Raw genomic sequence first — 25,720 nt, forward strand, 5'->3', positions numbered from 1 at the left:
CTTCCTTCCTCAGTTCAGACATTGCAAGCGCCTCTCTCCCGACAGGGCTCTCTGTGCATTTCATTCTTCACAGTAGAGAAAAACTCCATCAGTCCCCAAACCCACCGGCGGAAATGCTTAGGCCGTCCTCAGTTTGCAGCAGAGACGACAGCGCAGCCAGTCAACAGGGCTACGTCCACAAGACGCTCGCGTCCCACCCCTACCCTTTCCTCCCCTCATTTAGAGACAAGATTTAACCTCCAGGAGATGGCGAAGGGCAGGGAAGCTGGGTTTGCTGCAGTCCATGGGATCCCACAGAGTCGGACACAACTGAGCGAGTGAACAATGAAGGTGGGGGGAAACAGACAGCTCTCGGGACACACACAGAAAAAGAGGAAGACGAGAAAAGGTCAGGCAGGAATTCCCCAGCAGTCCAACGTCAGGACTTGCACTTCCACTGCCGGCAGCACGGAAAAAGGAGAGGAGCAAAGAAGGAAAGGAAGGGAGAAAGAAGGAAGGAAACACATCAGAGAATTCAGAGGAAGCAGTTTCAAAAGCCACAGGCAGAGGCTCAGTGTAGCTGGTCGGAAGCAAGTGCTGCCCTAAGATTAAGAAAGGTTGAGATCTAAGGAAACTGAGATTTGATCATGCCATTAGCATCAGCTGTTTTAAATGCTTTTCAGTATCTTTCAGTAACATAGTTATGATTAAAGCCAAAATATAAGGAATTTTATGGAAAAGCAGGTAACTCCTCTCTCATCAGCTTCTTCTCTCAGATTCTGGCACACACGTGAAACTAGAATCTAGCAGATTGACTGGGCTACTATGTAAGCAGAGCAGGCATCAGGGCAACAACTAAGGATACAGCTGGTACACATTCATACAGGCCAGGCAAAATCCCAGCCAGGCTTCCTCAAAACTAGGGCAGATTTTTTTTTTTTTTAATTTGTACTTATCCCCATCTCCCAGGTCACTTTAAACAAAACACACCTTGAGTCAGGATGCATAGATGCCTGTTTTTTTCTGAAGATACTCAGATGTTCATTCATTCATTAAAATCAAATTTCACAGGACTTCCCCAGTGATCCAGTGGTTAAGATTTCAGTTTGCAATGCAGGGGACACAGGTTCAATCCCCAGTTAGGAAACGAAGATCCCACATCCCGAGGGGCAACGAAGCCTGCGAGTTGCAACTACTGAGCCCCGGGGCCACAACTAGAGAATCCGTGAGCCGCAAGGAAAGATCCCCCATAACCCAACAAGCATCCTGTGTGCTGTAACCAAGACCCAAGGCAGCCAGGTAAATAAATGCTAAAATAATAATAAAGTAAAATTATTTTCCTTTCTCTTCCTTCTCTACCACCAGCATGTGACCACAGAAAGAAAACAGTTTGTTTTTTATGTAACACAGCTCTTACATGCTTCAACTGGCATGCTTCCCAATTAAACGCTGCACTTGCTCCACTCCAGCCCAGCTCTCTGTCCCCTCCGAGGCAGCAGTGGCCTCAACGTGCATTCCAAAGCCACAGAAAAGGGCCTGAACAGTGTCATTTGTCACTCACTTTATTCGGACACTTAAACGTACCTCTCTCCCGACAGGGCTCTCTGTACATTTCATTCTTCACAGTAGAGAAAAACTCCATCAGTCCCCCAAACCCACTGACAGGGGAAATTTTTAGGCCATCTTCAATTTGCAGCAGAGAAAACAGTGCAGCCAGTCAACAAGGCTACATCCACAAGACACCCGGGTCCCACCCCTACCCTTTCCGCCCCTTGTTTAGAGACAAGATTTAAAAGCTGCTGATTTTAAAAGAAGTATAGTAACCCACACATTAACGCATAACCAAACATAAATAATGAGGTTTCTTAAAGAAGGACAACTTTTTCCAATTGGGTTATAAGATGATCAGGTCAGCCTAAGGGTGAAATGAGAGGTTGAGAGAGACTGTAAAATGGGCAGATCTGCCTTCCTCCCTTAAAATCCCTTCAAGGTGCAGACGATTCAGTAGTACTGAAAAGGCCTCAGCTCTGACACATTTTAGAAGAGCTTCGACAACAACCAACAAAGAAAGATATTACTATGCACCCAGTTTTCGATAAACTGAATCTAAGGCCAGCTGGCCCATTCATGAATGGGAGCATGAAATGAGAGGCTTAGTTAAGAGAAATTTTGACACAAACAGAGATTCCTTGACGCACAGTTACTTTGGAAAGAAGCCATGAGAGGCTGGATCGGTTCTCAAACCTCAGCTAAGTGTGGCTCTTCTTTCTCCCCAGTGTGAAACAGCAAACGCACCTATAAGGTAGAGTTACCGGTAAGAGTTCCTTCTGACTTTGGAAGCAAGGAGAAGGCTTCCCAGATACACCTGGGAGACAGAAGGCAAACTGACATCAATTTAAGCAGGCCTCATGAAAGGTCTGCTGGAGGTCTTATCAAACAGTGACATCTGTGGACAGGCACAGAGGGAACGACGACAGCCTTGGGACTCCAGGGGAAAGGCCGTCAGGATGCTCTGCGGTCTCGGCTGACAGAGTCCGGGAATGACAACAGCCTTGGGACTCCAGGGGAAAGTCCTCAGGATGCTCCACGCTCTCGGCTGACAGAGTCCAGCCTGTGTCCGCCCCTGAAGACTCCTCAGCAGACGCGTCCCCAGAGCAGTCTCCATGGGAGTCCGTCCCCCTCCCACAGCGCTTGGCTGAGATGAGCGCCTCACACACGTCCCCCTCAACCTGGGAGGGCCGCTGGAGCTTGGCGCCCGCCCCTCGCTCTCCTCGGCCCTCTGCTCTCTGGCAGGGGGGTCTCAGGCCTTTATCGCCAGGCGCGGTTCAGGAGTTTGACCTGCGCCAGCCTCTTCGTGATCATGGTGGCGAAGACCAGGCCAAAGAGGACGCTGCTGATGAGCACGTAGTCATAGTCATCCTTCAGGACGTCGAACTGTTTGGACGGGTAGACACGAGTCTGGTAAATGTCCAAACCGTACGCCACGACCTGGAGGGCAGAGGGAGCGAGAGACCCGTGAGAAAGGCGCTGGTGGCCCGCCACGGCCGCAGACTCCGGTCGGAAAGGAGACAGGCTCCTCAGTCATTTTCCCAAGAGGGAAGCAAACAGCAGGTGTCACGCAGGTCGGCTGTGGATGGACGAGGGGGCACAGGCTGGGCAGGGGGCTCTACTCACCAGACAAGTGGACTCCAGGCCCGAGGGAGCTGTGTAGATACCTCGCATTCGAGAAACTGTCTGGTTATAGTTGATGAACCGCTCTGCGTGGATCTGCACGTCTGGAGAATATGGGATCAGGTTCTCCTCTCTGCAAAAACACCAGCCAGGATCGCGTTCAAAGCTGCCGTAAGGGGATCCCCCGGCTGCCCTGCGCGCTGGGCAGTTTCCAGGCCACGGATCAGCCTCAGCCTTCCTCTGGGGCCTCCATGCGCCGGGGGCTGAACACTGAGCAGCTGGGCGTCAGGAAGGAAGCTGTGTGGAGAGTGAGACCTGCAGGCCCGCCTGGTTCTGAACACAGAAAAACCAGTATTTCACACGAGAGGAAGCAAGGGCCACTTTAAAACCAAAACACTGAGCCAGGAGGCCGATCCCGGCTCTTCACTCCAGACTGGCTCAGTCCACAGCCGCAGCCTCCCTCGCTCCGAGCCATACTCCTCCCTCCCCTCCACGCGAGGACATGCCTACTGCCTCCTCACCCTGCCCACAGTTCCTCACAGCCCTGGGGAGGGAAACTCGGGACAGAGGCAAGAAAACACAGAGATGATGGCCAGAAATTCAAAAATGGACACTCTCAGTGATGAGCCACCATCCTCCCCACGTGACCCGGACCTGGTCACCTCCCTCCGCGCATCTCCCACTGTGCCCGCCGCTGGCTGCTCCAGCCGCAGTGGCCTCCAACCCTCCCTGTAACTCGCCAGACACGGCCTCAGGGCATCTGCGATGGTGGTTTCCTCCGCCTGGAAGGTTCTCCCTCAGACATCCACAAGGCCAGCTGCTTGCCTCCTTCAAGTCTCCCCGAATGTCGCCTTTTCAGGGGCTTTTCCAGGCCACCCTCTCAAATCCTACCCCATGTACCACCCCTCCTAGCCCCCGCCCCTTTTGTAAGAGTTTTTTCTCCTGAACATTTACAAGCATCCAACATAGCATTATTTCACTTGTTTGTCTTATTTATTGTCCATCTTGCCTCCCCAACTAGAATGCAAGCTCCATGAGGGCAGAGTTGTTCACGGCCATGTCCGCAGCACAGCAGACACAGGAGCAAACATCATCAACAGGCAGAGTTCCTTGACGTCAGCCTTCGGCGCACCCACAAGAGCCTACCTGCTCTGCTCTGTCGGGGTCTCAGGGCGGCGAGGGTCCAGCAAGGCCTTGGGGAGGGAGAGGATGGCTCCGGAAGGCAGCCCGACTGCACAGAGACAAGTCAGCAGGAGTGAGTGTTCACGCAGACCAATCCCAGATTAGGGCTACTCACAAAAATGTCCTTATCACAGAAATCAAAACAGAGCTTAAAATCAAAAATACAGCTCAATGAGTTGCCCTTCAATGGTCAAAGACAATAATCTTAATACACATGGGTCTGTAGGAAGGTTCCAACTTTTGAAGACACTAGCTGCTTCACATATCATCCTGAGACATCAGAAAATAAAGTTCTAGAATCAAGAACTAGGGAATGATGAAAGAGAAAAGAGTCGAAGGCACTTGGATCTCTGCATCCCCCATCCTGTCCTGCAGTAGCACCCGCCCAGCTCAGCAGGGCTCCTCGCTGTTGCCAAAAGCGAGCATGTGCGCTGGGGCAGCAGGGAGGCTGGTGCAGGATGGGGGCGGGAGGGTGGGGGGAGAGGGGGACAGGGGGGAGGGGATGGGGTAGGAGATGGGAAGGGCCTGGCAACATGAGGTCCCGCAGGATTGCCTGTTTCAGGAACAGCGGGAATTAAATGGGGGAAACTGCTAAGAGGGCCATCTTCCTCGCTTCTGAGGGTAAAAGAGTGGTGAAGAGTGTCTGTCAAAGCTCAGACCCCCAAACGTCTTTGGTAGAAACAACTGGACGGAGCAGCCTGTTTTGCAGGCACTGAGTCCTGAATCTGAAGTACACAAAGGTGAGACCCTAGGCCTCGCCAGTCTCTGCAGCGCGTCTGCACAGGCCACCTGTGAGGGACGCCGTCAGGGCACAACGTTCTGGGCGAGGGGCAAACAGCAGAGGCGCCGTGGGAACGGTCCATCAGACCCGAGGGTGGGGGTGGGGGGTGTCCGCTCCCTCATGGACCGCAAGCCCCACTGGGGAACGTTTTCTGCTGAAACAAAGCGCTCCTCTCGGATCCCAGCTCTGCCCCCAGCAAGGCTGCCAAGGGCGCGGCTCACTCACCGAGCAGGTGGCGGCTGGTGATGCCCCGCTCTGTGATGGTGGCCTCCATGGCGCTGATGGCGGACGGGAAGATGTAGGACTGCTGCAGGACCTGGGGCAGCTGCGGGCGGTCCAGGGAGCTGAAGGCCGTGGCGTTGTACTGCTCCGTGCCTTCGTAGAGCTCCAGCACCGTGAACTCGTTGCGCCGGGCCTTGGTGTTCCAGTACTGGTACTGCGGAGAGAGGAGGGGACGCTGCTCAGGGCCCAGCTGCTGGCTGGGCTGGAAGGGGAACTGACATGCAGAGGCACGTCCATGGAGGAAAAAGCCACCAGCATACAGCTTTCCTCCTGCTACTGAGCTGGGCTTCCCGGGTGGCTCAGCTGGTGAAGAATCCGCCTGCAATGCGGGAGACCTGGGTTTGATCCCTGGGTTGGGAAGATCCCCTAGAGAAGCAAAAGGCTACCCACTCCAGTATTCTGGCCTGGAGAATTCCATCGACTGTAGTCTATGGGGTTGGAAAGAGTCGGACACGACTGAGTGACCATCACTTTCACTGAATTCATTAACCTTCAGGGTAGCTGCATCTGGACTATCCAGGTGCACTCCAAGAAAAAATGAATTCACAAGTGTCTTACAAGTCAGAAGACTAACAGCTAACATCTGAGTGCTTTCTACATGCCAGGCACTCTTCTAAACTTGATTACAGGAGGTAACTGTCGTTACCCCTCTGATACGACACAGGGAGCTTAAAAACTAGTTCGAGGTTTTACAGTTATAAAATGGAAGAACGTGATCAAATCTAAGTGTCCCAGCCCCCTACCCAGCACCCTCTGCTGCCAGCCAGGGGTTCTGAATTCTATGAAAACACCAAGCAGAGACTGGTTTCCCGAAGAAGAAGTCAGGGGAGGACGTAGCTGCAGGAGGCCGGCCGAGTCCCCTGAGGCTGGGTCAGGCCCAGGTCACCCACCCGCCTTACCACCACCCAGTTCTCCGAGTGCACGATGTGGACAGGGCCCCTGGCCTTCCTCTGCACGGAGGCGTGGATGATGCGCCCCGTGACACCGTCCACGAGGAAGATGCCGATGAAGGTGCGCTCGTGGTGAACATCTGTGCTCTCCGTCACCACAGCCAGCAGGTTGGGGTTCAGGCTCTGGGAAGATGGAGAGAAAAGCTCCTTCAGAACCACAGTGGCACTCCGTGAGTGGCACCCCACTGTGAGCCCGGGGTAGGGAGGTGGGCACAGAGCCCTCTGGCTGGCAGAGGAAGCAGCTTTTCTGGGTGGAAGAACTTCCTATTCAGGGGTCATCATCACTGTGCTTGTTCAGTGTCTACTGGGGGCTGGAAGTCATGACAGGGGCTTGGCCTCCATCATTTCATTGACTCTCATAAACATCCTTGCAAATAGAAGTTACCATCTACACTCCATAGATGAAACGTCTTAACGTAGTTAAGCAACTCGCTCAAGTCACAAACAGTCACTCAAGACACAACTCAAGCTGGCCCACTTCCTGATGGAAGGACACTGGTCCAGCAACTTGACGTCTCTCCACCAGGGCCCTGCAACTACCACAGCAATGGAGAGGTCTCAGCTCTCATCTCACTTGACCGACTAGACCAGGTGGCATGGGTGATCACTCCCTTCCTAAGACGCCTTCGCCCCCTGGCATCCAGGACGCCCAGGCCCCATCTGCCCTCTGCCTCAGTGGCCGCTCCTTCTCAGTCCCCTCTGCAGGTCTGGCCTCCACTCCCCAGTCTCCAGATGTTTCCATCTGCCCGCGCTCTCCCAGTGATCTCAGCCAGTCTGATGGTTTCAGGACTGCAGGGGCTGGCAGCGCCCATGTTTACACGTCCAAGCCAGGCCTCCCCCTGAACTCCAGACCCAACTAATGGACCGCTGTGTCAGAATCACTTCTCAGACGTCTCAATGCAAACTCAACACACCCCAAGCTAAGCTCCTGGTCTATGCCTGCCAAAACCTGCTCCCCTCTAGCCCTCACCTCCTCCTTCAACTCCGTCTCTGCTCTGCCAGAGGCTGTAACTCATGCTCATCACTGTAAGGATTACATTCCCTCACAGGATGGTTCTGCAGCTGACGAGTCACCTCTCCATCTCCCACTCAGGAGGATGTTGGATCACAGATGGAGTTTCTGATGGATCGACTAAGGCTTATGCCCATAAAGGCCTACCAGCACGACCACTAGTCCTAACAGACGACAGCTGCTGGGCAGCGGCCATGTGCCTGGCACTGGGTGGTATCCCGTGCGATCATCACAACCCCAGGGGGAGGGCGTATATCAGGCCCATCTCACAGACAAAAAGTTAAGGCTCAAAGGGATTAAAAAACCCGCAGAAAGCGCCCCTCTCCGCCGACCGCAGGCCCCCCCCCGTACCTTGTAGAGCACGCTGCGGTCCCCCATCACGCGGCCCTGCGAGTGCACGTGCTCACTGCTGCGCTTGCCCTTCACCTGCACAATGCGCTGCACCTCCGGGGGGATGGTCAGCTCCCAGCTCAGCTCAGTGGTGAGGTCCTGGGGTGGGGCCAAAGAGAAGGAACCGGCACCGATCATCAGGAAGGTACCCTTAGGCCACGACAGCTGTGGCGAGACCCGTCTTGTAGCCCAGCGGGCGCCTCTGTGCAGGAGGGGACAGGGGTCAGAGGTCCTAGGGAAGCAGCAATAAGGGTCTAGTCTGGGAAGGTTTTGGAACTCCTGGTTCAAGTAAGAAAACCAGTGAAGCCTGGTGTGCAATGGCTGTGAACAACAGCCTCCTGGGCAGGTGGAGGCACCTGTTGCTCGTCTGGGCTGCCCAAGGGGACCTGGGAGACAGTCCTCTCCAAGGGACATGCGTCTGACCCCATGCTGTCCCCAGTCCAAAGTTCCAAACAGCACAGCGCGGTGCCTTTGGAGAGCCCCAGGGCGCAGCGGTCAGCCAAGCCATGGAGTCCATCTGTACCAAGCTGCAGAGCAAGGGGCATGTGGCTGAGACCCAACGCAGAGCCAAGTTCAAGTTCCCTGGCTGCCAGCAGATCCCCATCTCCAAGAAGTGCAGCTTTACCAAGTGTGACGCAGTGAACCTGAAGGCCTCGCGGCTGGAAAGCAGCTCCTCCAACACGGCTGTGGGGTCAAACGCAGCCCTGACCTGTGGCCCTCTAGACCGGGGGCGGGCCCTGCACCCATGGGGACCTCAGAGCCACCCCTCCTCACTCACGCCCGCCAATAAAGCCTACTTTCTGTCAAACAAACAAACAAAAGAAGAAATACTACAGCCTGTGTGAAAGAAGCGGAACAGTCAGTAGTATCCCACTGTTTATCTGGACTAACTCAAAGAAAACTTACCACTTATTACTAACACCTAAGGTCCCTACACGGAGCTGGCAGTGAACCACTAAACTGGCAGGGACCTCAGAATGTGACAAGACATGCTCTTTATTGTCAAGAGAAACCAATAAACCTGTATGGCTAAGTGCGTTATTACACCTCCACACGTGGAAGTGCGTGGAGCCCTAAGTGATGGGGGGCGGGAGGTGACTAGAGGGCTTCCCGATCTGACTGCTGTGCGCACAGCCGCAGGCCTCCTGGGGGGCCCTGCGCAGCAACCGCAGGGTTCTGCTCTCTTCTCAGGGTTGTTTTCAGCAGATGTGGGTTTAACAAAAGGAGGCGGCAGAAACACATCAAGTGAACAAAGCAGATTTCCTACTGATGGAATGTGGCTCGATTCCAGCTCAGGGAGGACGTACACACGCCGTGCCTGCCCACGCAGGCCGGCAGTCTCCCCAGCAGTGGGCGTGGCGGCGGGCCACGGAAGGCGTGCGGCCACTGACGCACCTTCCAGCCAGGGAAGCTGCTGGCGATGGGGCTGAAAGGGCCCTTCACAGTTTGCTCATGCAACTCTGTATCAATGCAATCTCTCACCGTGGGAATGTATTCACATGTTACTTCTTTAAAAAATATTTTTAATGATAATAATCTTTATTAAAAAAACAAGGCTCCGATGAAAACACTTCACAGACTCCTATGAAAACATCAGAGTTCACTAAAACCCTCCCGGAGAGCAAGGTCACCAGGGAGCCCCGGGGGTCGGAGCCTGGAAGCCCACCCTCGCTGACTCCCTCTGGAGCTCTGCCTCCTCTGGCTCCCCTCGACTGTCTTTACGATGATACCTCAGGGCTCCACTGGTCCATGACACCCGCACCCTGGGTCATACCCCCTACCCACGAAGAACTCTCTTTCAAGGTCCCTTTTTCATCAACTCAGAAGAACAGTGTTTCTTCACCCACCGGGTAAAGAGCATGCTTTCTGGACAGACCATTACTATGCTGTTTATGCGGAAGGTTAGCTGTTACAAAACGCTGGGAAAGGGCACTGTGTTTTTTAAACAACAGCAGGTGAAACCTATATGGCATGTACTGTGTGCCAGGCACTTCTTTATGTGACTTACACATATTAACTCTCCAGCGCATCACAAAAACTCTCTGACATAGTATTATTACCGTTTTGTCTTACAGACAAGAAAGCAGAAGACCAGACGGAAGTCATCTGCCCGAGGACACAAAGTGAAAAAGTGATACAGACAGGCTTCCTGCACGAGCAACCAGGTCCAAGGTCTGAGCCTCTCCGAAAGGCTTACAGACAGGATGGCAGGACCCGCTGGAGAGGACACATCTCAGATCAGCCCTCAACACGGCCCTGCTCTTGGGGCCAAGGCCAGCCCTTGTGAAGCTCAGAGCAGGGCTTCAGAGCCAGCATCAATCAGTACTTGCAAGAGCTGGACTCAAGTATGTCAGGACAGGAGCAAATTGATCCCAATTCTAGAAGTAAAATTCAAAACTCACATTTGATTAAGAGTGGATCAGTAACACCACCTTCATACAGAAAACTATTGCTCAGTCACCATTCCCACCTCCCACCCTAAGGATGGCGAAAACACGCCTTCCCCTGCCGCAGGAGAGGCATGTGGAGTGAAAGCTCCAAGGGGCCGAGACCCCGTCGGTCATGCCCGGTTCCTTCCGCGGCAGCAGCAACCAGGCCTGCTCCACAAACACGAGAATGACGGCCTTCGACATCACGATGACACTCATCTATGCTTACAACACCACAACCAGCATAATTCACTCCTGTTACCTACACCCCTCCCACCACGGGTCCTGGAGGACACCAGTGCCCACCTTCCGGAGCCGATATCCGCACAGCCGCCCCTGATCTGCGTCCACCAAGTAGAAGAAGATCGAAGGGGCGAGCTCATGGAGCTGCCGCAAGACATTCCGAGTGGCTGGGAAGGCTGTGACCTGGAAAACCCCAGAGAAGAGTTACAGGGGGACGTGGTGGCCCAGTGGCTAAGACTCCGCATTCCCAGTGCAGGGGACCCTGGACTGATCCCTGGTCAAGGAACTAAATCCCACAACTGAAGATCCTGCATGCTGAAACCAAGATCGAAAATCCTGAAAGCCGCAACTAAGGTTCAGCCAAATAAATCAAACAAATGTTTGGCTTTTAAAAACCAAAGTTAAAGGAAAAGGAATCCCTAGGCGTGGGTTCTCCAGACTCTTCACTGTTTCCTGTCAGAAAGGGCCTTAAGAATAAAACAAATCTTAAAGGAATTAAAGTCTGCTGAATTCAATCAGGGCTTAAACTGAGTTCTCTTAAGAGACCCAGTTTTCACAAGCGCAGAAAGAGCCATCACTGCTTAGAGAAGCCTTCAAGCCCCACCATGTGCTGACTGCAGACCGAGCCCACCTGGGGCCCACAGGCTGCGGTGGGGCGCCCTGCCCCCGGCTGACAGGGGCCTCGCAGCCTCTGCGGACGCATACCTCGTACTTGTCGTCTATCAGCAAGAGCACCTTGGCATAGTCCTGATCCATGATGGGCAGCAGCAGAGACTGTAAGACGGGGCGCTTCAGCACGGGGGGCGCCACCTGGCTCCACTTCCCGAAAATGGGGTTGAAGACATAGAGCGAACTCATTCCCGTCTCCTGAAATGGGCAAGCAACGGTCAGCTTCCAACAGGAAAAGACTGCAAATCCTAAGGAACTGGGGACCTGACTCAGCCACAGAGGATCCCTTCGTCTTTCCCCGCCTTGTGGAAAACAAAGCTTTGGCTGAAGGTGAAAGCGTCTGAAGGCCGATGTGTCCAAAGGCTAAAAATGTAACTGCCTTTAGCCCAAAGCCAAGAATGGGTCACACTGAGGAACAGATGAAATGTCTACCTGGCCCCCTTTCCGATGACGGCAGAATGTACGTGCAAAAAGCCATCTGCTCCCTGGGAGACAGAGGCATGAACAGCTGCTGTCCTGCCCTCCACCACCGGGAGAAGAGCAAGCCACCCTCTAGGTACCGACAGCCTCCTGTGTCTGGGAGAGACAGGGCTGGCTCACTAGGGACCTGGCGACATCACACCTACGCGCTTCTTCATCGGCCACCCCCAACCCCCAGTGGGGGAGGGGGCTCCATCCAGGCAAAAACTGGAAGAACGCAGCCCTGAGTCCTGACTCCCTGCCTGCGCCCTCAGAGAGCCCCGAGGCCCAAGCAAAGCCACGCGGCCGCTGGGCGCAGCGGCGGGGCGGGGACTCACCCCATCCCGCAGCAGCAGGGCGCACTGGGGCGGCTGGGGGAAGTGCGCGGTCGTCCGCTGGACCATCAGCGTGAAGGAGCAGCCTGCCGTCACGTGCGGGAGATACTGCTTCCACAGGATGGTGCCGGAGCTGCTCTCGATGCCGAAGAGCTGCAACACAGACAGAGAGGCCGACCCGGAGCTACTTCTGTCCTTGAACCGAGAACTGGCTCCAGCTCCCGTCCCGGGCTTCCTGTCCCCCTCCCGGGGCCTCTGAAGGGCTCACCTTGCCCGAGGCCGTCACCATCACCATCATCTTCTGGAGGTTGAATTCATCCCTGGCCAAAGTGTCAATGTTGATCTCGTTCTTGATCTGGCTCCGGGGCTTCCGAGCATCGTAAAACACTTTCCAGAGGTGGGAGGTCCAGGCCTGCAGCAAGATGAGCTGGGAGGACAGGCGCTTCAGGAACATGCCCAGCAGGCCATCTGGTGTCAAGGAAAGGGGACCACAGCTGAGGCTCTCTCCTCGGCGGAGTGGGGCTTTCCAGTGAGGGGGCACGTGCTCCCCCTAAGGAGGGCTCTCTCCCTCTCCTCCGGAGCACTCGAGTCATCCACACCCCAGGCCACGAGCCCAAGGAGCAGTCCTATGTCCAATGCCAACAGTCTCACACCCAGGCACAGCCGTGCGGGAACTTCTAAGACCTACTCACGGGGCTCTCAGCACGCCGCCCGCCTGCAATCTCGGGACAGGAGACTAGGAGGGCAGGGTGCAGCCATGCAGGGTGCGGCTGTGCCACAAGCATCTCCACCACAAGCCCACATCTACAACGGCCAGCGGAAGGCTTCCGGGCGCCGTGCAGAGCCGGAGGAGGGCAGGGCGTGGGGGCGCCGGGGTGCATGTGTGTGCGTCATCAACAGACACTTCCGTTTCTCGCGGCGTCAGGCCTACGTTGTCAGTTGCTCAACCTGCTCCCAACAGACCTCCCTGCAGCCCACTCCCAGGGCTCCCTTTCATTCCGCCCCTTCCTCCATCTAGGAGACTACCACCCTCAGATCTCCTCTGGACTGGAGACAGGTCACCGTGGTAAGGCAGCACGGTAAGAAGCAAGGCCTCTGAGTCTGCAGGTCGGGATTCACTTCCCAGGTGCACTGCTTACAGGCCAGGTGGCCTTGGAGAAGGAAACGACAACCCTCTCCAGTACTCTTGCCTGGGAAATCCCACAGACAGAGGAGCCTGGTGGGCTGCAGCCCATGGGGTCATAGAGAGTCGGACCCGACTGAGGAATCAAACCACCACCTTGAGAAACGTCCTTCACCTTGCAGCCTCCAGCTCCCCGTCTGTAAAAGGGCACAGCACCTGCTGGGCTGCTGCCAAGACCAGACCTTGTGAGGGACACGCGGGACCTCCCCGGGACGGGTGCAGAACGCTCATGGGAAAAGGGCCGGGCCTTTCCTCGGCCAACGTCCGTCAACCCCGGCTCAAGGGAGAGAAGCGGCAGGCAAACGGGGCGAGTCACAGGCAGGCAGTCCGCGCACGTGGCACACACCGCACCGAGCAAGCCCAGGTCAACAAATGACGGCCTGGAAGCCAGCTGTGTGAGCAGGCAGCAAGCAACAAGGCAGCGGAGGCGGGCTTTACCTTGGATGGCTGGATCCCGGCAGCGGAAGTAAACAGTAAAGGCACATTAATCCTCGGCTTGAGAACACCCGCGGTGCCTAGCAGGGTGGCTGGCCCGAGCAGGCTCCTAGCAAACACCAGCTGGCTGGCCGGGCGGGTGGACGGGGCGGGGGGGGGGGCAGGGGGCAGGACGGACCCAGGGGAGAGTGAAGCAAATTCTCTGGGTGCTGGGACCATGGCCGGGTTCGAAGGGCACGGGCCTATTCCCGCAGAACCTGGCCAACCCAGCCAGGTCTCTCTGGAAAGGTGGAACTCCTGCCTTGGGGAAAACAGGTGTATAGGGCCTGACACGGTGCTTGGCAGATTTCAGGTCCTCAAACAAGCAGCTATGATGATGCTACGTTAAGACTCTTTTTCACTGGGATCTTTCCCTAGAAAGAGTCACAAGTCACTCCTTTTGGAGAGGAGTGGTTCCATAAGCCACCAGGGCACAAATGCACTGGAAATGGGGCACAGAGCTGGTTCAGAACAGACTGGCAAAGCGGCCGCACCCGGAAGCCAGAGATGCAGGCCACAGGATTGCCGGCGGTCCCAGAGCCCCCCACCAGCAGCTCTGCTTCCCAGCCCCCCATTCCTACCTGCCTTCTTGCCAAACTCCCCTTCCAGCTCCGCCTGCGCCCCGGTCAGCGGCAGGTCCACCATCTCCAGGCACACCACCTCAGCCAGGGACTCCTCGCGGCTCCACAGCACCACCCTCCCTGCTGCAGGAGCCAAGGTCACCAGACTCAGCCCGCCTCCGCCGTCCCCTGAATGGACCCTTCTCGGAGGCTCTCGGGCCAAAAAGAGACACGGGGCCGGGGGCTGGGGTCAGGAGGTCAAGTGAGGAGCGTTCTGTCTCCCGCCCAGAAGTGCTAAGGAATTATTCAGACAGGTCCCTAGGTAGCGCTCTGGGAAAATAGGCAGGATACACTGCACTTGAATCCTTCCTGGAAGTCTGGCCACAGCCCCAGATGAAGGGTCTGAATGCAACTCATGGGCCGGTCCACAAACAGGAGCTAAATGGGGCCCACTCACCCAGCTGCTGCAGGAAAAGCAGCAAGTGATCCTGTGTCTGCACCAAGGCCCGGTAGCCCACGGAGTCATCCTTCTTCAGGAAGACCTGGATGTATAGCTGTGAACCAAACAGCCAAGACCCCTGCAGTCAGCGGGAATCCAGACGCCTCTCAGAGCCCAAACCCCAAGATTCAAAGCACGAGGAGAGGTCAGAGGTCAGGTCACGGCATCCCTGAGTGTCCAAACCACACAGCGCTTCCTGGACTCTTGCTTACAGACACCACGCATCCTGAGGAGCTGACAGCAACAGTGCAGGCAGCCAGCCCGGGTCCTCTCTACGGAGGAGCCTGAGACTGTCTCGGCCACCCGAGCATTCACTATGCACTGATCACGCCCCACAAAGTTAGCAGGAGGCCCGGAGTGGACTTTCCATTTTGGAGACTAAGCAGCAACCGCCCAGGGAGGCTGAGGAGCACCATTGAATGTGCAGAGAGGCAAGGCTGGGCAGCGGTAGCGTCTTCAGTCTCACCAGGCACGGCCTCCTCGTTTATGAGGCTAGGGCAGTGGTAATCAAAAGACTACCAGGAGGATTTTTTTTTAATATTTATTTGCCTGCACCCCATCTTAGCTGTGGGACTTGGGACCTTTGTTGCCACACGTGAGATCTTTAGTTGTGGTATGTGGGATCTAGTTCCCTGACCAGGGATCGAACCCAAGCCCCCTGCATTGGGAGTGCAGAGTCTTAACCGCTGGACCATCAGGGAAGTCCCTCATCAGGAGGATTGAATCCATCATGAGTAAGTGAAAAGCTTAGCATGGAGCCCAGCACACTGGCAGCTTGGCTTAAATGGCACTTCTTTTATTGGTATTTATAGGCGTTTCTGGCAAGCTAGTGGCTCAGGCAGAACTACAGTCCACGTCTGGGACCTGTGGTGCGGAGCTGAGCCCGAGGAAAGAAAGCCCCAGGCTGAGAAGCCCCCAGGCCCCGACCTACCCGCTCCGGCCGAGTGCCGTTCTGTTCCAGGCTGAAGGTGATCGCGGTGTCGAGCAGCCGCCGGCCTGTCTCCGCTAAGTAGAGGTTGATGGTGTAGGTCTGGTTGAAGCAAGCCAGCGAGTCCTAGGGCACAGACCACACGGTTCAACTACAGAAGTCCCGCAAAGCAAAGTCCCCCAGAGAAGTCCAAGAACCTGGGTGGGGCTGGGGGGGGGGGTGGGCAACATCCTAGAGAAGGACCCGGGGCCAGAAAGCAAAGCTAAATCCTAAGGCAGAAATAAGGAGCATGAATGAATAAGCAAAATTACAACCACCATACATAACTTACTCCAGAAAAGCAAGGAGAGTGGAGAGAGACTTCTCGAAGAGTTACTGTGAGAACGTAGGCAGGGAAAGCACACCCCGCCTTGGGAAAAGCCGAGGAGACGGAAGCCACGACAGAAACGCGTGCCTCCGGCCAGCGCCCCACACTCTGCTTCAGGGCAGCTGCTCAGACCAACCCTCAACTCCGCCAGTGGGGACCCCACAAGACATGAGGAGACGGAGGCCCAGAGGAGAACACACTTAAGAACAGAATCTAGGAATTCTACTTTCTAATCTCTCAATTGAAAAAGATCAAGAGAAGCACGGTTTAATTCACAAAACTTAAGAGACTGGCTCCCAGCCTGGACCGCTCCTCCAGCTTCACGGAGGGGGGGGGGGGGCCTGCCCCACCCACGGATAGGTCCAGCGCACTGCCCAAGACCACACCCTACCTGGGGACCAGACTTCTCCGAAAAGCTCCCAGGTGACCCATCTTCAGAAACGCTGGGCTTCTGCTATGGAAACGAGAAAGAGAAAACACAGCCAAAGGGTCACCTCCCAGCCACCAAAACGAAGCTTCCACCTCCAGGTCTTCTCAGCCCTTGGGAGAGGGCAACTCCCACCCCCCATCTCCACACACACACCTCACGCGACCCGGAACAGGCCCAGATGACTGTGAGGGCATCCCACTCCCGGGCACAAAGAACAGCCTCCACCCCCGCCCCGGGTCAAAGTGACCAGGTGAACATGCCCAGGCTTTTGGTTCTCAGGGCTTCCAGCAAAGATAAAGGAAAGAAAACCCTGGGACCTCCCTGGCATTCCAGCGGTTAAGATTCAGTGCTTCTGCAGCAGGGGGCATGAGTTCGATCCCTAGTCAGGGAACTAAGATCCCGCATGTGGCCAAGCGCTGTTATTTCCCAACACTCACCGCCTCGTTCCGGCAGGTCATGACTGCAGCCACTGTCTTCTCTCCAGTGGTGGCGAAGCTCACCAGGGCAGCCTGCGGGTGAAGTCAGGTGCCAGTCCCTAAACAGGGCCTGTCCTAGCCTGAGTCTTAGGGTCGCCTCCACCAGAAGAACTCATGGCCTTGAGTTAAAAACACTCCCACGTTTGGAGCATGACGGCCAGAGCACTGAGGGCAGAGGAAGCCCCACTGCACCCACGGCTGAGCCAGGCCCTGCCGGACCTCCAGGACAGGCAAGCTCAGCGCGGCTCTCCGTATCTACAGGGGAGTCCTAATTAACGTGCCCACTCTCCCATGCATTCAGGAAGGTACCAGTTTTACTCCAAAAATCCTCTGTAACTCTCAAAAGAACAAAGTATTCCATTTCTACTCTAAGGCTAACCCCTCTCAAAACACTCATGGAAAGAGGACTTCTGTCTTGAGTAAGTATCTCCAAATTCAAAGGCAAGGATTTCCAGCATCCAGGCCTCAGCTAGACCCGCCTGAATCCTAGTGCACCATGCTGCCTGCAGTTACCTGCGGGAAGTTTTTGAGCAGACTCAGGACGCCGTGGTGACAGTGCAACAGTGCATAGTGGCTTGGGGACAACTGCAGGAAGAACTGCGCCCGAGACGGGTCCACCGGGCTGGGCTGCGTGGGCAGGATCCGGGCTTGGAATCCACTTGTGAATTCTAGGTCAAGAGACTGGGGGACAAGAAGGAAGAGGCTGAGGGCCAGGAGAGGATGGGGGACGGACTGTCCCAGGCTGGCGGCCTCTGTCCCACTTCGCCAGTGAAAGTACCGAGGCCTCGGCACGGGGCTCCGGAAGCTCTCGTTCAGGCTCTCCAAGGGGGAGAGTGGCCCGTCTGCCCTCATTCCAGTGCCGCCAGAGGTCTGACCTCAAGGGGGCTGCCTGGGAGAAAGGGTTTTCCCAGCGGCCAAGGCAGCACCTCGGGCCGGGGAAGCAGCTCTAGCCTCTTACCTGCAACGGGATCTGCCTCAGCTCCCACTCTGTCTCCAGGGCCAAGGTCTGCAGGGACCGCGAGCTTAGGTCGGGGCACACCAGGACAGCCTCGTCCACCACACCACAGGCCCCGGTGAGACTCCGCAGCCAGGGGGTCGACACCCTGACCTACATGGAAGACGAAAGGACAGCAGGCTCCTGGGGACGCTCACACTTCCCTCTCAGCTCACCAGCCCGTCACCACCAGATCCCAGGGGAGGGGCTCGGCTCAGAGGGTCTTCCTGGGGGGCTGTGAAGGAGTCCTTCCTGTCCCTCCCAGCCTCCGAGAGCTCCACAGCTGGAGAAGATCGGGATCTGCCTTCTGGTGGTTTGAAAACTAAACCAGGCCCTTTTCAATACTGGACACTTTTCTCTTGTCCTGGTGAAGTCCGGCTGCAGTTCACTCTTAGCGCTCAGTTCTGAGCACTGAGCATAGAAATAGCCACTTCCTCTCTGCCCCAATGTCACAGGTGCAACAGGGCAGCCGTAGCCACGGTGCCGGCAAGGCTGGAAGCTGCAGGGCAGCAATACTTGACCCTTCCGATTAGCATCTCTCTACTGCGTTTGTCACACGCGGTTCCATATTATCACCCTCAGTATCACCTTGTAAGATAACACGGGCAATCATATGACCCAGCAATCCCACTTCTGGGCATACACACCAAGGAAACCAGATCTGAAAGAGCCACATGCACCCCAATGTTCATCGCAGCACTGTTTATAATAGCCAGGACATGGAAGCAACCCAGATGCCCATCAGCAGACGAATGGATGAGGAAGCTGTGGTACATATACACCATGGAATATTACTCAGCCATTAAAAAGAATTCATTTGAATCACTTCTAATGAGATGGATGAAACTGGAGCCCATTATACAGAGCGAAGTAAGCCAGAAAGATAAAGACCATTACAGTATACTAACACATATATATGGACTTTAGAAAGATGGTAACGATAACTCTATATGCAAAACAGGAAAGGAGACTCAGATGTATGGAACAGACTTGTGGACTCTGGGAGAAGGCAAGGGTGGGATGTTTCAGGAGAACAGCATTGAAACATGTGTATTATCTAGGGTGAAACGGATAACCAGCTCAGGTTGGGTACATGAGACAAGTGCTAGGGCCTGGTGCACTGGGAAGACCCAGAGGGATCGGGTGGAGAGGGAGGTGGGAGGGGGGACTGGGATGGGGAATACATGTAAATCCATGGCTAATTCATATCAATGTATAACAAAAACTACTGTAATGATGTAAAGTAATTAGCCTCCAACTAATAAAAATTAAAAAAAAAAAAAAAAAAAAAAAAAAAAAAAGATAACACGGGCAATGAACAGATCTATGCAGGTTTTTTTTAGCCACCCCAAGAGAGCACCATGTGCAAATTTGTGGGCTCTACATAAATGTCTGATGAGCAGAAGGCAGCCTTCAAGTGCCCAGCATCAGGGACCATGAGTGGCTTTTGCATTCACCCGGCTTTTGCACTCCAGTGCAAAGAAAGGCTGTACCTGCTCCCCTCCGCAATTCACGAGTCTCCTCCAGCCAGACCGTACCTGCTGAACGATCTCTCCATCTTCCACGTTAAACTTGACAACGTTCACATGGCTGAAGGGGACGACTCCGAGGGCCCACACGACCCCCGAGCCGTAGGAATAGACCATCTGGTAGTGGATGCTGTCACTGAGAGAGGGAAGGAAGAGCAGGGAGCCACGGCTTAACCACAGGACGGGACCACCCTCAGGGATCCGACACCCGGCCGCCAGGGGCTTGGCCAGCAGTCACAAACTAGCCGTCTCAGACGGGTATTGTTTGCCTCAGTTTTTTTTAATTTGAATTTGTTGTCAACATTTAGAACTGAGATTCAGCATGTAATAGTAAGATTTCTAGCTTTTCTTAAAAAGTTAAGACGTGGTAATGCTAGGCCTGACTACACAGGGCACCGTCATGAGTCAGGCTGCCCCCTTGAGGCGGGCCAGGCACACTGCAGCTCCCAACACTCCCCACCAGGCCTGCCCTGCGCATGGAGGCTGCGCACTCGGCCCCGACGATTCCACAGGAATCTGAGCTGTGGAATCTGAGCGCTGGGTCCCTGACAAGGCGAGCTGAGTGAATGAGCCACTCCCCTCGCTTGACTGGCTCTCGGGCCCAGGTGGAGCGTCTTCCCCTCAGCAGAGGAGACTCCAAGGCAGCCACAGCCTCGGAGTCCAGGCCTAGCGGCCAGTGAGCGCCGGACCCTGCCCAGGATTCAAACGCTTGACTCTCAAGGAGGAAGACGGGCTGGTACAGAGCAGGAGGAGGTGGCCGCCACCTGGGGGGAGGCAGCCTTACCTCTCCGGGAGGTGTTCCGCCCACTTCAGGTGCCCACTGGAGAGGTGATGGAGGGCGAGCGTGGTCTTCTTCAGGACCGCAACATACCTCACTGCCTCCTGCAGGCCGACCAGCCCGAGGGCCTGGAAACTGAGCACAGGCGTGGTGTGAGAGGCGCCCGAGCCTCCGGGCCTCAGGCTGGGAGAGCCGGGACACAGCTCGGGAGCTAATGAAGCAGGCTTTGGGGTCAAACGCGTCCGGACCCAAATCTTGGCTCTGACTTGAAAGACTGTACCTTCGGCCACTCGACTAGACTGTTTCCCTGGAACTCCCTGACCTCCTAAGGGCTGTTCCCTTCTCTCCCTGGGACTTCACAGTAACCAGGCCAACCCTCCACCACTGCAGCCATCAGACAGTTGTCATTAGCAGGCTGCATGCCTGCCGCACCCAAAAGACAATGGAGTTAGCTGATGATGGAAACTGTTTCACATTCACAAGTGGGTTCCCACTGCCTGGGGGCACCCCCAAGCCCTTACCTAATAAATTACTATCAGAAGACGTATAACCTAATGCAAGCAACTCCATCATTTAAACAACTTTAGCAAGATGTAGCTGAAACAGTAGCTCAAATGGTTTTTAAACATAAAATTAAAACACAGGAAGTTTTATACTCCATCCTCATACCTAGAATCTTTCCCTAGTAGCTCAGTTGGTAAAGAATCTGCCTGCAATGCAGGAGACCCAGGTTCAATGGGTTGGGAAGATCCCCTGGAGAAGAAAATGGCAACCCATTCCAGTACTCTTGCCTGGAGAATTCCATGGACAGAGGAGCCTGGCGGGCTACAGTCCATGGGATTGCAAAGAGTAGGACAGGACTGTGTGACTAACTTCCACTTTCACTTTCTCATACCTAGAACACTGCAAAGCTCTCATGTCATGGTAAGATTAGGAAAAGCAATTGATACCAGAAATGAACACTGCACCCAACATGGAACTCTGCCTCTAACAGGCGCTCAATAAATGCGGAGTAAGCACGTGTCCCATAACCTCAAGACATCAAGAATGGATAGCTGATGCTCTCTGGCTCTTTGGTGCTTTCTCCCCCTGGGGAAAAAAGTCAAAAGGCCCAGAATTGCTGTCCACATAGAATGTGTGTTCCAACGAAGGCTTTAACCAAACCAGGACGAAATTTAGCTTCTTTCCCTCTACCTGCCACTGTCCAGGGTAACCTCCCAGTTCAAGCCCCCGATGTTTGTCTCCCAGGAGCGCATGATCCGGCCTCCATTGGACACAGTGATTGCATCTGAAAGAGAAAAGATTACATGAGCTCATCTCCCAAACTGCTGCACTGTCTGGAGCCTCCCAGGGCCTGTGACCAGTGGCCTCACCTCCCATGTACAAGTGCAAACAGAAACTGCACCCGTCCTTTCCTGCTGGGAACACCCCGACTCCCTTCCCTCCCAGACCCTGAACAAAGGAAGGAACCAAGGAAAGAGGAGAGGGCGCTGACGCCGTCACAGGGACAAGGCCGGGCTCCACCTACCCTGCCCGCAGAACAGCATGGCGTCCACCACCCCTTCTGCCGAGCCCTTGTCAACGTGGCGCCACACTGGGAGGCAGGAGAGTGAGACGTTACTGTGAGCCGCGGCCAGGCACCCAGGAAGCGCGCGGGAGAGAGCCCGGGGAGCCTTTGCTTGCACACAAGTATCCAGGGAAGGATTACCCTGGGTGGGCAGTGAGCCACCCCCACTCCCTGGGTAACCAGGGGAGCCACGCTGTGCTGATCTGAGATCACACTCTTCCCATCCCCACCCCACCCCACCCAATACAGAAAAGGACAAAGACAAAATTCACAAAATCTCTACAACTCACAAGCAAAGCAGTGATTATAAATCACATTTCCATGATTTTAATGCCTAAAAAATCCACAAAGGCAATATAAATAATTGGAGGTGGGGGAGGGGGGAACATCCAAAGCTTCAGTGTAAAATCTTAATAGAAAAATGTGTTTTTTACAGCAATATCTTACTTAGGAACAGTCAGGACACGGGCTGAGGAAATAAACTTAAAGGCCAGTTATAGGAATATATTAAATACTCAAAAACGGCAAAACTGAAAAATAAATAAATGATCCGAATCCAATAAAAGACGCATCTTTCGGCCATGTTGTCCCCAAGGGTGGGGTATCAGCCAGACAGACGTCTCCAGCCACAGGACATCCTGGACTCATTACGGGCAGCCACACCATCCCCAGCTACCCATCTACACAGTCCACTCACAGATCTCCCCAGTCCGAGAATTCAATGCTGCAATCACATTCTTCTCTGTGGCCACAACCAACTTCTTCGATCCAGGGGAAAATTCCAAAGAGGCAAACTTGAGCTTCCCAACATACTGCTGTCTCCTAAAGGAAAGGGGCCAGGGAAATGGAAGGGGCCAATGTCATCGCCGCACAGGACACTTTGGAAAAAAGACAACTGCACAAATACAGGAAGTTATCACCGTCACACCTGTCTTGGGATGCACGGGAAATGTTTGTTAATGAAGAGATCTGACCAAAAGCAAGATTTCCAGGCAATGTACTCAGGAACAAAGGGAAGAAGAAAGAATACACCCTAATGCCTAATGTAACACTTTTCCTTCTAAATGCAAGCACATATTTACCTTACTCAAAAGGGCACCTGGCCTAAATCCCACTAGAACAAAATTACCGTCTTCTCTGTACTCATTAATAGTGGGACCAGGGACTTCCCTGGTGGTCAAGTGGGTAAGACACTGTGCTCCCAATGTAGGCGATCTAGGTTTGATCCCTGGGCAGGGAACTAGATCCCATGTGCTGCAAAATTAAAAAAAAATAGTGGGACTAGACACTCATATTACACATAAGAGAAGAGACGTGAACCCTGTTGTCAATGAGCACACAATCCAACTTTCCCTTTTATTTTCACTGACCTTTGGAGAAAAATTATACAAATATTCTAACAAAACTTGACAGATTTGAGTCAGGCCTTTGTTCTTTGCAGGCTGTTCTAACCCACACGGTACTCAGGATGCATCTGACTCATTACTCATACTTTACTTGGAATATATCCCATCACTTTCAACACTCTTATCTCTGCATAAAGGGAATGCAATGAGCTTCCCCTGCACACTACCAAGTACAAAGGAGGTGAGCTGCATGTTGCTGTTCACGAATGCGGCCTCTAGCAAATTAAACACATAACATTTATACAGAATTTCCCTTGTTACACTGTCTGGTCTAACTTTTTACAAAAGAAGAAACTATACTAGTATAGAGTGACAGGTTTATATGACATCTGACAATTTCCATCTGTATTTTAACCTACTTTAATCTCACTGTAATCACTGAACACTTTATGAAGTATACAGGGCAAATACTATTACTGTCATTCTAGAGGTGAGAAAACCAAAGTCCACTGACATCAACAAATTGCTGTTAGAACTAGGATGCAAAATTAAGTCTAAATCTAAATCTAATCTAATCTTCTAAGTCTAAATCCCATGCTCTCTTTTAAAATGCTGATATCTTTTATCTGGACTATAAAAGTAATGCCTGCTTATTGAAGAAAACATGAAAATACACAAGGGTATAAAATAGAAAACAAAAAAGTGCCTAAAATACCATCATCCATAAACTTTTTTTTTCAGCCATAAACTTTTTTTCTAGCGATAAACATTCAACATTTTGGTGTATTTGTTTACTTTTCAATTTATAAACTGCATATACCTAGGATTCTGCTAAATTGGATGACATGTACATGTGTAACATATACAACACGGGTTTGAACTGAGCAGATCCACTTACGTGCTGGTTGTTTTCTTTTCTTTCTTTTCTTAGTGGCACCTTGAGGCTTGTGGGGGTCTTAGTTTCTCAACTGGGGATCAAACCTGGGCCCCCCGCACTCTAAAACATGGGGTCCAGCAGGGAATTCCCTACGCTGGTTGTTTTCTACAGTCAATTCTGCAGCGCTACACAACTCATGGTTGGTTGACTCTGTGGGTGTGGAACTGCAGGCGCAGAGGGCTTACTATAGGTTACACTCGATTTTCAACTGCACAGAGGGTCTGCATCCCTAACCCCTGCATTGTCCAAGAGTCAACTGTATATATTATATTGTGAGCATCTGCCCACATCATTAAAAATGAGACTTATGGGAATGGTCCATAAGTTCAGTGCTTAGGACTCCCATGCAGGGGGCATGATTTTGATCCCTGGTCAGGGAACTAAGATCCCAAGAGCCACAGCACTGCCCCCAACCCACCAAAAAAACAAACAAACAAACAAACATGACCTATGCTGCGTTTGTCACACTGCTTTATATCATGTACTTATATATCTGCCCCCTTACCAGCCTAAGTTCCTTTCCAGCTCTGCATCCACAGCACCTAGAACGACCACTGTGCCAACAACAAGCACTCAACAAACATGCGAATCCATTTGTTTGATATAGAAGACTTCACAGAGGAGCTAGGCTTTGAAAGTGTTCCCTGACTAGCAATAATTGGTAACATAATGATTGTACTCAACGAGCCAGTCACTGCGCTGAGTAATTTAAAAGAATTGCCTCATTCATTCTTGCAGCTACTGTGGGAGGTAATGGACTGTCAGTAAACTCAATTACAGATCAAGAAACCGAGGCATAGAGTGGGTTAAGTCATTTTCCTGAGATCACACAATGCTTAAGTGGCAAACTGACATGTCAAGCAAAAGTAAGCCCATTCCCTGGCCTTATTAAGGATGGGGTGGGTGGGTGGCTGGCTGGGTGAGTGAGTGGCGAGTGAATGAACAAAAGTGCTGAATGAGTGAACGAATGAAGAGTGAGTGAGTGAGCCAGTCAGTGAAGGAAAGAATGAATGAATGGCACCTCCTGGCTAGTGTCTTGGGCGGCCCAGTTCTGAGCCCATGGTAGAGTTGGGCTCGAAGGGTGGGGAAGGAGGATCTTCACCGAAGCCGGTCGATGTCGGACACCCAGCAAGTCGAACAGCTGACAGTCACAGAAACGCGGCCGGGCGGGGAGGAGAAGCGTGACCTCCGACCAGAACCTCAAGCGAGCCCGGAGGGCAGAGCCCGCTACTGGCCTGCGACCCGCACCGCCGTACCGGGACTGGCTCAGAAGAGCCCCCAGTTCTCGCTTTGACGCTCTGCCGTGGCCACCTTAAAACTTTCAAAATTTTTGAACGAGGGGGTCTCACATTTCATTTCGCCCTGGGCCCCGCAAGTTATACAGCCGGCCCTGCTGCAAGGTAAAGCCCTCCTCCTTTTAAACAGAAGAACAGGTACTGGGACAATAGTTCCCGAAGAGGAACCGTCCCTCGTCCCCCGCCCCGTACGCACCAATCAAACTTGCCCACTTGGTCTTCGTAGACCGCGGCCGCAGGGATAAGCAGGGCAGCCCAGAGCCACAGCCGGGAAGCCGCGGCCGCCACCACCGCCATGATGGGAGCGCGGGCCCGCCCGCCGCCGGCCCGGCATGCACCGCGCCGCGGGCCCCGCCTCCGCGGAACCATAGAGTTGCGCTCACAGGCGGGGTCCTCGGTGCGGAACCGTAGAGTTGGGCCCGGCATGCACCGCGCCGCGGGCCCCGCCTCCGCGGAACCATAGAGTTGCGCTCAC

General features: G+C 53.9%; 1 protein-coding gene, 2 non-coding genes and 1 pseudogene across 4 annotated transcripts; 1 reads left to right on the forward strand and 3 right to left on the reverse strand.

Moving 5' to 3' along the window:
• Nucleotides 1-1,525: 1,525 nt before the first annotated feature.
• Nucleotides 1,526-25,686, reverse strand: EMC1 (ER membrane protein complex subunit 1). 2 transcript variants are annotated; one of them, XM_020899240.2, is made up of 23 exons: nucleotides 25,442-25,686; nucleotides 22,365-22,489; nucleotides 21,629-21,694; nucleotides 21,295-21,388; nucleotides 20,107-20,235; nucleotides 19,332-19,458; nucleotides 17,758-17,907; nucleotides 17,313-17,480; nucleotides 16,761-16,832; nucleotides 16,285-16,344; nucleotides 15,530-15,652; nucleotides 14,557-14,653; nucleotides 14,121-14,243; nucleotides 12,151-12,350; nucleotides 11,886-12,035; nucleotides 11,125-11,286; nucleotides 10,483-10,602; nucleotides 7,709-7,846; nucleotides 6,295-6,468; nucleotides 5,339-5,549; nucleotides 4,297-4,381; nucleotides 3,154-3,283; nucleotides 1,526-2,967 (listed from the first exon to the last, which is right to left on the reverse strand). In XM_020899240.2, exons 1-23 carry the CDS (start codon nucleotides 25,669-25,671, stop codon nucleotides 2,788-2,790), a joined length of 3,114 nt encoding a protein of 1,037 aa, XP_020754899.2. In that variant the 5' UTR covers nucleotides 25,672-25,686; the 3' UTR covers nucleotides 1,526-2,787. The 2 variants fall into 2 exon arrangements, with proteins under 2 accessions (XP_020754899.2, XP_020754898.2); XM_020899239.2 differs by having other exon boundaries at nucleotides 16,285-16,347.
• LOC139032311 (small nucleolar RNA SNORA70) lies at nucleotides 8,027-8,146 on the forward strand (annotated as a pseudogene).
• Nucleotides 15,227-15,299, reverse strand: TRNAG-CCC (transfer RNA glycine (anticodon CCC)). The gene has a single exon. It is a non-coding gene; the product is annotated as a tRNA-Gly (tRNA).
• LOC139032262 (small nucleolar RNA SNORA43) lies at nucleotides 18,162-18,296 on the reverse strand. The gene has a single exon (XR_011484799.1). It is a non-coding gene; the product is annotated as a small nucleolar RNA SNORA43 (small nucleolar RNA).
• Nucleotides 25,687-25,720: the final 34 nt, after the last annotated feature.

The sequence above is a fragment of the Odocoileus virginianus genome, chromosome 30 (assembly GCF_023699985.2).
Source record: "Odocoileus virginianus isolate 20LAN1187 ecotype Illinois chromosome 30, Ovbor_1.2, whole genome shotgun sequence".
Lineage (NCBI taxonomy): Eukaryota > Metazoa > Chordata > Mammalia > Artiodactyla > Cervidae > Odocoileus > Odocoileus virginianus.